The following is a 12,573-nucleotide window of genomic DNA, read 5'->3' on the forward strand; positions in this document are numbered from 1 at the left end:
AAGATGTTCCCTTTACCTGGCAGGAGGACCATGAGGAATGCTTTCAACGATTGAAATCAGACATTTCAGAAGGAAAGTGTCTATGGTACTATAACCCCAGTGTCCCAACAGTACTAGAGGTAGATGCATCGCTCAAAGGACTTGGAGCCTGCCTCCTTCAGAATGAAAGACCAGTCGCATTCGCCTCGAAGAGTTTGTCAGATGCATAATCCAACTACTCAAACATCGAGCGAGAGACATTGGCACTTGTTTTTGGGATCACACGTTTCCATTCATATCTGTTTGGCAACCGGTTCACAGTCTACACTGACCATAAGCCACTCGAAACGATCTGTAGAAAGCCCCTGGGGAGTGCGCCTCCAAGACTACAGAGACTTCTCGTCAAAATACAGGGCTATGATTGTGATATCCTATACAAGCCCGGAAGTCAGATGACATTACCAGACACACTCAGTAGGTTGCCAAACCCCAGAAAGAGAGGAGACGTCATCGTTGAGCTCCGTGTAGATGAAGTCATGGAATTAGACGAGAATCATGACACTGATCTGGCAAGCTTTACACCTATGAAGCAGACACAGCTGCAGAGAGAGACAGCAAGCGATCCGAACTTGAAGCAGCTGAGTAGAATTATTCACGATGGATGGCCAGACGTGATTAAGCAGGTTCCAAGCAGCTCAAGGATTCACTGGTCGTACCGAGAGGAACTGGGCGTCGCCAACGGCATTATCTTCAAAGGAAGACAGGTGTTGATACCTTCAACGCTGCAATCAGACATCCTGGAGCAGCTACACACGAGTCATATGGGTATAGAGAGAACTCGTAGACTAGCAAGGGACACGGTATACTGGCCAGGCATCAATAAGGATATTGAAAACCTTGTCAAGACTTGCCCTGCTTGCCAGGAGAACCAGGATCGGCAACAAAGGGAACCACTACAACCGCACGAAGTTCCAATGACGCCATGGACAAAGGTAGCCACAGACCTGTTTTTTCTTGAGGGAACTGAATACTTACTCATTACTGACTATCATTCCAAGTTCCCTGTGATCAGGAAAATGCACAGCACCACAAGTGCTTCAGTTGCTACCGTAATGAAAGAAACTTTCAGCCTCCTTGGAGTGCCCTCCGAAGTTATATCTGATAACGGACCCCAGTTCATTGGAAAAGCTTTCAAAGACATGTGTGAGTCATGGAACATCAAGCACACCACCTCATCGCCGAGATATCCGCGCTCTAACGGCCTAGCTGAACGGATGGTACGCACCATAAAGTCGATGATTCAGAAGTGCAAACAGACAGGACAAGATGTCCAAAAGGCACTTCTCCACCTTCGAGCAACGCCTCAGTCCGACCTGCCATCTCCTGCCGAGATGATGTTTGGGAGGCAAATGAAGACAACACTTCCAGGTCGCCATGACAGACAGATGAGCGATGTCCACGACCAGCTCCAGCGAAGGAGGGATAGGATGAAGAGCGACCATGACAGACATGCCGGCCGGGTACTGCCCCTCCTGAAGGTCGGCCAGAAAGTCAGAACCTTGCATCCGGAAGACAACACATGGCTGCCGGCTGAGGTTTCAAGAGTTTGCCCAGAACCAAGATCATATGAAGTGACAACACCCAATGGTAGGGTGTTAAGGAGAAACAGGTCCCATCTTAGAGAGATGCCGATACAAATAGAGACGGCAACAGCACCCCCACCAGGGACAGAGCATCTTCCAAGAGAGGATGGTGACAACTGCACAACACCCGCAGGAACACAGGATTTCGATGGTTCAATCCCTTGTTCTGATTCTTTTGCCTATGTCACACGATATGGTCGCAAGGTTCATCCCCCATCTCGTTATCAAGAATAAAAACTTCATCGATTAATAGATTGATAAACAACAACTATACTTTATTTGTTTAATGATTTAGCATATCCGGTAGAATTACATTGATGATAGTAAAACCTCATATTTGACATAAGGTGATTCAATTTCTTAATCAGTATACATGTATAACCAAAGTGTTTTATATAACTGCCACGCTTAATATTGGTTATCTTTCAACAGAAAATCTCTTTTGTATACAGAACCGAATTTAGCAATTGTATGCCGTGCTCGTGCATGATATTTCAACTCTCCACACAAATACCAGGAATTATAGTTTTGTTACGCAGATTTGTCGTATTGCTAAGTCCTAATTAAAATGGGATGAAAAACGTTTTTTCGAAGGAAAATGTTGTTTATAACTGTTTGCCAGAAAGCAATATGGAATCACTTTAGTTTATTCCAGCAAAAGTTATGTAAAGTATAAAAAGTTGAATTACATTATACAAATATGTCGATTCAGCAACAAAATATGCCTGTTATAGTGGAGGACACTATTTTACCATTCTAAAATTTGCTTTTCTTGTTGAAAGGTACTTGTAAGTTTTAGTTGAACAGTTTTTAGTACTTTGCTTCTCGAAAAAAAAAAGAAAGAAAAAAAGAAGAATATGTTTGGAATGTTTCCTCCTGTTGAAATTTCTAAATTGTGTTACTGTTTTAGTGGATAATTTCCGTCATGCACAGTGCATATTGAGCAGGGAAGATACAACTGGTTAAGGAGAGCACTATCAACTTGTCATTGAAAGAAGGGGGATGTTGTGGTACTATATGAACAACACCAATAGTTCATTGATGTGCGTAATGAGGCCGCGATTGGCGGAAGGAGATGGGAATAAAGCACTTTCAAGATGGCCACTTATACATGAACATTGTCTACAGTGATCTCTTATTTATCCGTTCATCTGATCTTTCAACAGTGCGGACGCATCGACGACGTCGACGACGACCGGGACGTTGCACCGGGCCGGGACGTGGCCCATTCCGTAGATTGAAACGCCGTCCGTCCGCGGGACCGCCCGGCGGCGCCCGGGGCGGGCGGGAGGGGAGATTTGGGCGCCGTAAAATGGACCCCGGATACCCCCCTCGACGCCTTAGCGTATTATTATATGGACTAGCAGGACCCGCGGAAATCCGCGGGATTCTAGAGGGGGCGGGGGGTGTAAATAGATATATAGAGAATGTCTAAATTAAAACCACCAAGAACGTTATTTGCCATTCAGGCCATTAAAAAATATACATGTTTAGCGTCCCCGCCCGCTTCCTTTTTGGGGGCCGCCTCCTATTTTTTTTTTTTTTTTTAAAGAAAAAAAACATCGTTCCCGCCTGCTTCTTTTTTGGGGGCCGCCTCCTATTTTTTTTTTTTTTTTTTTTTGAAAGAAAAAAAACATGAAAAGCACTGCTAAAATGTATTTCTGATTTTAAAAAAGAAAAAAAAAAAAATTGTCGGCCGCCATCTTGAAAAGTAGCCCGAATGCCAGGGAAAATGTACGGAGCGGCCATTTTGAAAAAAAGAAAAAAGAAAAAAAAAGCGCCTCCTACTTCCCATTTTTCAAAAAAAACAGGACGCTATAAGCATGTTTTTTAAAAAATTTGGCCTTATATTAAATTTAAAAAAACAATCCAACTGTACCGGTAGTTATTCTTTAAGCCACTGGAACTGCGTAGAGTTCCGTAGTGTGGCGTACAGACTACGCAGAAATTAGGCTGCGTATTAATGGGAAAATAGTCCCTGCGTAGGTTATGCGTAGGCTGGCGTACAGGTTTGCTTATGGTTGCTTACTGTGTGGAAAGCTTTTACTGCTTAGTCGATCTGGCGTAGGGTAGCGTACTGTTGCGTAAAAAGGTGGACTTTCTGCGTAAAAAGGCGTAATTTCTGCGTCAAGTTTCTACGCCGAAAGTACGCAAAAAAAATTAAACATGTTGAATTGTTTTCGTTCACCTTGCGTACCCCTTTCCGTCCCTCAGCATATAGTAACATAGGCCAGCGTAGTTGGTACGCAACACTACGCAACTCTACGTATTGACCCCACGCCAATTAGTGACCCGCAAGTGTCACAAATAAAGTATTAAAAATATGCTCATCTGACCCTAATTAAACGCCTAAAACCCCCGAGCTTTCGGGGGTTTATGGCCCCTTGAAACCCGTGGACCCCACGCCTATATTATATATACACTCAACTCGCTGCGATCTGATCTCTCCCCCCCCCCCAACTTCGAAGAACGTAACCTCCGAGCTTTTGGGGGTTTATGGCCCCTTGAAACCCGTGGACCCCACGCCTATATTATATATACACGCAACTCAGGACCCGTGGAAATCCGCGGGATTCTAGAGGGGGGCGCAGGCAAAAAATTAAGTTTTTCATTTCGGGGGCTTCTTTTTCAACTTTCGGGGGCTCTTTTTTCTGGGGCTACTTTTTCATTAATTCATAAAAAACGATAGGCCTACACTTTGTTGAGATTTGTTCAGTAGGCTAAGGTTTCAGGCTTCCTTCTTCATAATTGCCTATTTAAAAAAAAAAACATTTTTCTAGTTCAATAACTAAGTTTCATGCATTGATTTGATGCAAGAACTGTAACATAATAGACCCTAGATTGTGATTATTTCTGACCATTAATTTCGATAAACATTTTTCAAAGTAAAATTTTCACAAGAAAATCAGACAGTCGTTTAAAAACGTAGACATTAGTAATACTTTTACTAATTCTAAGCTCAGGTTTCGTAAATCTATTCACGAAACTATATTAAAATCGCGGCAATAATGATGCAAACCAACAGATAACAATTTCAAAGTGTCAAATCTCTTCGACTCAAGCTTAGGTGAACTCACACACACTGCAGCGTAACTCCAGGAGCTTCCTGCAAGCTCATCGCAACTGACACACACTACACATCAGCACTGCACTTTGTGTTGACTGAAGGCAGCTTGCGACTAAACTGTCAGTCCAATGGTTTTCTTGTGAAAACTTTCCTTTAGAAAATGATAATCAAATTTTAGTATACATTGCCGTAATAATCACAAAATAAGCTTTCATTTCATACCTCCATTCACGAAAACTATATACAAATCGCGGCAATAATGATGGAAATAGGTCTCTAAGTTTGGACGTGGACGGGAAGCTTCGTGTGTATCTCTGTGGCTTGTGCAGCTACTACAAAGGATATCCTATAGAAAGATGCTTTACTCGGGTAAGCCCGACCCTGTGCATAGTGCATTTAATACGCAACTTAATGTGAGTGGATGGTCATCGGTCGTGTGTCTACGGATGTCATGTTGAATATCCATGAGGTATCTCTGTCGTCACGCATATCCTGCATTATGCATGTCCCGTCTGTTTTCGCCCTGGACGTCGACACGGAGGAGGACCTCGGGCGGAGTATAGCCAATTCCACAGAGTAGACTCTCCCGCGGACGATGGCACCGGGCACGGGTACCCCGAGGGCAGGGTTCAGGAGGAGATAGCCGCACCAACTTGGGTCGGCGATCTCATTAAAAAACAATAGAATACAAAGGCTCGCCGAGACGTCGCGCCCCCCGCGGAGCCTTAGCGTATTACTTATATAGACTAGCAGGACCCGCGGAAATCCGCGGGATTCTAGAGGGGGGCGGGGGGTGTAAATAGATATATAGAGACTGTCTAAATTAAAACCACCAAGAACTTTATTTGCCATTCAGGCCATTAAAAAATATACATGTTTAGCGTCCCCGCCCGCTTTTTTTTTAAATATTTTATTTTTTTATTTTTTTTATTTTTGAAAGAAAAAAAACAGCGTTCCCGCCTGCTTCCTTTTTGGGGGCCGCCTCCTATTTTTTTTAAATTTATTTATTTATTTATTTTTTATTTATTTTTTTTGTTGAAAAAAACAAAACATGAAAAGCACTGCTAAAATGTATTTCTGATTTTAAAAAAGAAAAAAAAAAATTGTCGGCCGCCATCTTGAAAAATAGCCTGAATGTCAGGGAAAATGTACGGAGCGGCCATTTTGAAAGAAAAAAAGAAGAAAAAAAGGGCCTCCTTCCCATTTTTCTAAAAAACAGGACGCTAAACATGTTTTTTTTTTAATTTGGCCTTATATAAAAAAACAAAAACGATCCAACTATACCGGTAGTTATTCTTTAAGCCACTGGAACTGCGTAGAGTTCCGTAGTGTGGCGTACCGACTACGCAGAAATTAGGCTGCGTATTAATGGGAAAATAGTCCCTGCGTAGGTTATGCGTAGGCTGGCGTACAGGTTTGCTTATGGTTGCTTACTGTGTGGAAAGCTTTTACTGCTTTGTCAATCTGGCGTAGGGTAGCGTACTGTTGGGTAGTCATATAGCGTAGTGTTGCGTAAAAAGGCGTACTTTCTGGTTCAAGTTTCTACGCCGTAAGTACGCGAAAAAAATTAAACATGTTGAATTGTTTTCGTTCATCTTGCGTACCCCTTTCCGTCCCCCAGCATATAGTAACGTAGGCCAGCGTAGTTGGTACGCAACACTACGCAACTCTACGTATTGACCCCACGCCAAATAATGTATTAAAAATATGCTCATCTGACCCTAATTAAACGCCTAAACCCCCCCGAGCTTTCGGGGGTTTATGGCCCCTTGAAACCCGTGGACCCCACGCCTACACTCAACTCGCTTTGATCTACCTGATCCCCCTCGCCCCCCCCACAACCCATGGACCCCACGCCTACACTCAACTCGCTTCGATCTACCTGACCCCCCCCCCCACACTTTGAAAAATGTTTTGTGGGGTTTGCATGTAACATGTAAGATGCAGATTTTTTTTGTAACATGTAAGATGCAAAAAAAAATATTTTGCCCCCCCCCCCCAACGATCTTATGGCACTTCGGCCTGCCCGCTGTTGTGTTCACGTGTAGGCCTACTTCAATGAATGGATAGACATAAATAGTCGCATGGATGGATACATAATATAGCGTATAGTTGTCGAATATTGGCATGTTTGGCCCTTCATAGTCTCTTCGACTCTGAATAGCTAGCTCACTCACTCACTCAGCTCAGTCGAGCAGCCAGCGCAGCTGCACTGCATACACACTGTATGCGTACGGCAGAGCTCTTGAAACTGAACGATGTTTTTCTCTGATTTTCTTGTGAAAACTTTCCTTTAATAAATGATAATCAAAACTGAGTAAACATGGCCAGAATAATCACAAAATAAGCTTTGATTTCATACCTCCACTCACGAAAACTATATAAAAATCCCGGCAATAATGATGGAAATAGGTCTCTAAGTTTGGACGTGGATATGGGAAGACATCTGTTGCGCCGATTTTAGGCCTAGATATCATGAAATAAGCTAATAAATATCAAATAAAAACTCGACTCGTTTAAATTTTAAATATGAGGTCTACATTTTAATTAAAATAAAAAAAATGGTAAAGATTACAACATCTAAAATATACAAAACAAACACGGGGAAGAAAAAAAAAACACTTGAGACGGAGGCGGGATCGAACCCGTGCGTGCAAAAAGTGCAAGAGCTGCCGGCGAATCGAACGCAACCGGCGCCTCAGACCGCTCGTCCACTTCCGTTTCATGCTAAAGCATGAAATTCGCGACGCATAAATGGGACGTGCGGACGCATCGACGACGTCGACGACGACCGGGACGTCGCACCGGGCCGGGACGTGGCCAATTCCGTAGATTGAAACCCCGTCCGTCCGCGGGACCGCCCGGCGGCGCCCGGGGGCGGGCGGGAGGGGAGATTTGGGCGCCGTAAAATGGACCCCGGATACCCCCCTCGACGCCTTAGCGTATTATTATATGGACTAGCAGGACCCGCGGAAATCCGCGGGATTCTAGAGGGGGGCGGGGGGTGTAAATAGATATATAGAGACTGTCTAAATTAAAACCACCAAGAACTTTATTTGCCATTCAGGCCATTAAAAAAATATACATGTTTAGCGTCCCCGCCCGCTTTTTTTTTAAATACTTTATTTTTTTATTTTTTTTATTTTTGAAAGAAAAAAAACAGCGTTCCCGCCTGCTTCCTTTTTGGGGGCCGCCTCCTTTTTTTTTATTTATTTATTTATTTTTTTTTTTTTTTTTTTATTTTTTGAAAGAAAAAAAACATGAAAAGCACTGCTAAAATGTATTTCTGATTTTAAAAAAGAAAAAAAAAAAATTGTCGGCCGCCATCTTGAAAAAAAGGCTGAATGTCAGGGAAAATGTACGGAGCGGCCATTTTGAAAGAAAAAAAAGAAAGAAAAAGGGCCTCCTCCTTCCCATTTTTCAAAAAAACAGGACGCTATAAGCATGTTTTTTTTAAATTTGGCCTTATATAAAAATTAAAAAACAATCCAACTGTACCGGTAGTTATTCTTAAAGCCACTGGTACTGCGTAGAGTTCCGTAGTGTGGCGTACTGACTACGCAGAAATTAGGCTGCGTATTAATGGGAAAATAGTCCCTGCGTAGGTTATGCGTAGGCTGGCGTACAGGTTTGCTTATGGTTGCTTACTGTGTGGAAAGCTTTTACTTCTTTGTCGATCTGGCGTAGGGTAGTGTACTGTTGCGTAGGCATGTAGCGTAGTGTTGCGTAAAAAGCCGTACTTTCTGCGTCAAGTTTCTACGCCGAAAGTACGCGAAAAAAATTAAACATGTTGAATTGTTTTCGTTCATCTTGCGTACCCCTTTCCGTCCCCCAGCATATAGTAACGTAGGACAGCGTAGTTGGTACGCAACACTACGCAACTCTACGTATTGACCCCACGCCAAATAAAGTATTAAAAATATGCTCATCTGACCCTAATTAAACGCCTAAACCCCCCGAGCTTTTGGGGGTTTATGGCCCCTTGAAACCCGTGGACCCCACGCCTACACTCAACTCGCTTTGATCTACCTGACCCCCCCCCCACGCTTTGAAAAATGTTTTGTGGGGTCTGCATGTAACATGTAAGATGCAGATTTTTTTGTAACATGTAAGATGCAAACAAAATATTTTGCCCCCCCCCCAACGATCTTATGGCACTTCGGCCTGCCCGCTGCTGTGTTCACGTGTAGGCCTACTTCAATGAATGGATAGACATAAATAGTCGCATGGATGGATACATAATATAGCGTATAGTTGTCGAATATTGGCATGTTTGGCCCTTCATAGTCTCTTCGACTCTGAATAGCTAGCTCACTCACTCACTCAGCTCAGTCGAGCAGCCAGCGCAGCTGCACTGCACTACACACTGTATGCGTACGGCAGAGCTCTTGAAACTGAACGATGTTTTTCTCTGATTTTCTTGTGAAAACTTTCCTTTAATAAATGATAATCAAAACTGAGTAAACATGGCCAGAATAATCACAAAATAAGCTTTGATTTCATACCTCCACTCACGAAAACTATATAAAAATCCCGGCAATAATGATGGAAATAGGTCTCTAAGTTTGGACGTGGATATGGGAAGACATCTGTTGCGCTGATTTTAGGCCTAACTTAGATATCATGAAATAAGCTAATAAATTTCAAATAAAGACTCAACTCGTTTAAATTTTAAATATGAGGTCTACATTTTAATTAAAATTAAAAAAATGGTAAAGATTACAAAATCTAAAATATACAAAAAAAACACGGGGAAGAAAAACAAAACACGTGAGACGGAGGCGGGATCGAACCCGTGCGTGCAAAAAGTGCAAGAGCTGCCGGCGAATCGAACGCAATTACCGGCGCCTCAGACCGCTCGTCCACTTCCGTTTCATGCTAAAGCATGAAATTCGTGACGGATAAGTGGGACGTGCGGACGCATCGACGACGTCGACGACGACCGGGACGTCGCACCGGGCCGGGACGTGGCCAATTCTGTAGATTGAAACCCCGTCCGTCCGCGGGACCGCCCGGCGGCGCCCGGGGGCGGGCGGGAGGGGAGATTTGGGCGCCGTAAAATGGACCCCGGATACCCCCCTCGACGCCTTAGCGTATTATTATATGGATAGATTCTAGACGGAGTCGGGCTAACTCGGCCCACGGGACTACTCGGCCCAGCTGGAAAAACTGGGCCGAGATGTCCCGACCTGATTAATCGATCGAAAGATACCAATGTGTATATGTTTGTGCTCTTTGTGACTTAATAATGCCCTTTCCAACCTAAATCTTTAATGGAATTGTGTTAAATGATACTAATGAAGACAATCTATGACTTATCTTTAGGTAAAATGACAAAAAAATGACATTTCGGACAATTTACTCACAGCTCGCAATCTGCATTGCCGCACGTACATTAAATGTGCGTTGTATCTACTCGGACCACTGAAATTCGAGCAGTGTTTTTGTCGGTAAATCACTGCCAAAATATCATTTTTATCTCGTATGAAGGTCTATTTTTTATTCCTGACACAGATTTCACTATTGAGAAGTCGAATATAGTACATTTTAGACGAGATGGTTGATGTTTGTTCACATTCTTTCGTCCTGGCCGTAAATTAGCAGACTACTGCCTAGTGCTACCGCAGCAGCTCAGCTCAGTGTGCAGCTAGCCGTACAGCGCCGCCGCCCGGGTCGGCGGGGGAATTCACTGACTCGTGCCGGGCCGCTGCACTGCATTGCATGATTGTACTGCCCAATTTGATCGAGTGATGTGTGAGTATAACTAATCAAACTAGATCTATATCTACTGTATTATCATTATTCATTCCGAGTAGAATATCCAATTTGATTTAGTGAGTAAACTAGACCTAGATCTATATCTATACACCATTATCATCATTCAGAGTAGAATATTCGATTAATGAAGGAATGGAAATTTTCTTTTTCATAATCAGATAATCATATTTTACTCCTAAAAGTTAAAGACTTGATAAATAGCTAGATCTCTCGTAAGGCCTAGCCTAGTACTGTAAGAGAAGTTAGCTGAAGAATCGCCTTCTTTTTTTATTTTGGAGGGGCAGGCGCGTAGCCAGGGAGGGGGGGGGGGGGTAGTGGGGGCGGTCGCCCTCCCCCCCCCCCAAAAAAAAAGGAAGAGGACGTAGGAAGAAAAAGGATTAAGAGTCGAGAACGGTACAACGAGTCGTCTTCTTTCTCTAATTATTTGATGAAACATCAAAGCTTTCGCGCTTTGCGCGGGAAGGGGGGACGGAACTGAATTCAGATAAGGATAAATAGTCGAGAACGGTACAAGGAATCGGGGTCCAGACAACTCGCCACAAAGACAACTCGCCCCAAGACAACCCGCCACCATACCCTGGACATCCCGCCACAATACCCTGGACAACCCGCCACAATACCCTGGACAACTCGCCACAGCCTTTTCGGACAACTCGCCACACTTTTTCCCATCATGATTTCTAGATCTGAAATGAAATGAAATTGTCATTTTTCATGATTTTCGTGCTTTTATAAACACAGTCATTACAAAGAATAAAGTCGATTTCCCTTGTAACAATAATATATATTGAAATGAAATTGTCATTTTTCATGATTTTCGTGCTTTTAAAAACACAGTCATTACAAAGAATAAAGTTGATTTCCCTTGTAACAATAATATACTTGTGATCTAGAGGTCTATAACAGCTGCATTTTTCTGTCCCAAATTTTTTTTAATGGTAGGATACTGGAAGCACTGGCTTACTGATAGGGGGGGGGGGGGGGTGGGCAGTTGACCCGCGAAATAAAATTGGAATGTGGTTTATTTCTAGATTTTCTGGGTTAGTTTTGTCAGAGGCGGCATTCTTGGTTGGGGGGGGGGGGGGACACTGTGCCCCCACTTTTCCAGGTTCCCCTAAAGTGCCCCCTTATCCTTTGTACATGTCCTTTTCCCTTCTGATAATTTTTAATGGTAGGAATTCATGGAAGGATAGGCCTACTGGAAGTACTGGCGTACTGACGGGGAAGGGGGCAGTTGACCCGCGAAATAAAATTGAAATTTGGTTTATTTCTAGATTTTCTGGGTTAGTTTCGCACTTTTGCCCACGGTCAGAGGCGGCATTCTTGGTTGGGGGGGGGGGGCACTGTGCCTCCACTTTTTCAGGTTCCCCTAAAGTGCCCCCTTATCATTTTGTACATGTCCTTTTCCCTTCTGATAAGTGCCTACTTTTCTTTCTCAGATGTTTTAATTATAATGTTACTCATAATTACATAAAAGAACTTTTCAGTCTTTCTTCATTAAATTGTCTTTAATATTCGTCATGTAATTTTTCAAATGGGACCTTCTACTTTTAGCTCGCTTGCTCGAAAATCGATATTCAGTCCATCACACCAAATTGCGAAGTACGTTGCTTAAACAATAATGTTGTTCCACGTAAAGAAATAAACAAATATTGATGTCATTCGTGGTAATGTATTCACAATCTTAACGAAGGCGTAGGCCTTTATACAAATATCTAAAAATGGTTTTTATTATTGTTGATGTGTCCCTTTGTAGCTGCCCCTTTTTCAGAAATCCAGCCATTCTTGCGATCATAGGCGCCAGAAGTAGGGGCAGGGGACTCGCCCTCCTCCCAACGAAAAAGTGTGTGTGTGTGTGGGGGGGGGGGTGGGGGTCAAAACGAATTTCCACTCCCCCCCCCCCCCCAAAAAAAAAAAAAAAAAAACAGTATAAAGCAGTATAATTGATTACTTTTTAGTAACCAAAAAGAACATACAAAAATAATAAAACCTAAATTGAATCAATTTAAAATGATATTCCATTCAAAGAATTAAATTTCATAATTAAATTTCATAATTAAATTTCAATTTACATGACATGGGGTGGAGATGATGAGAGGGATGGAG

General features: G+C 42.9%; 1 protein-coding gene across 1 annotated transcript; it reads left to right on the forward strand.

The window, feature by feature from the left end:
* Positions 1-431: 431 nt before the first annotated feature.
* LOC115919877 (uncharacterized protein K02A2.6-like) lies at positions 432-2,863 on the forward strand. The gene is made up of 2 exons (XM_030974451.1): positions 432-1,826; positions 2,789-2,863. The coding sequence occupies exons 1-2, from the start codon at positions 432-434 to the stop codon at positions 2,861-2,863; spliced, it is 1,470 nt and encodes a 489-aa protein (XP_030830311.1).
* Positions 2,864-12,573: the final 9,710 nt, after the last annotated feature.

Source organism: Strongylocentrotus purpuratus, unplaced genomic scaffold (assembly GCF_000002235.5).
Source record: "Strongylocentrotus purpuratus isolate Spur 01 unplaced genomic scaffold, Spur_5.0 spur5_scaffold_7, whole genome shotgun sequence".
Classification (NCBI taxonomy): Eukaryota; Metazoa; Echinodermata; class Echinoidea; order Camarodonta; family Strongylocentrotidae; genus Strongylocentrotus; species Strongylocentrotus purpuratus.

What these genes read in the sequence shown, in the direction of transcription:
- LOC115919877 (XM_030974451.1), top strand. Translation starts at nt 432, where the DNA reads ATGACATTACCAGACACACTCAGTAGGTTGCCAAACCCCAGAAAGAGA. An exon ending in TCACACGATATGGTCGCAAG is followed by an intron (nt 1,827 to 2,788) that starts GTTCATCCCCCA and finishes ATCTTTCAACAG; the next exon opens with TGCGGACGCATCGACGACGT.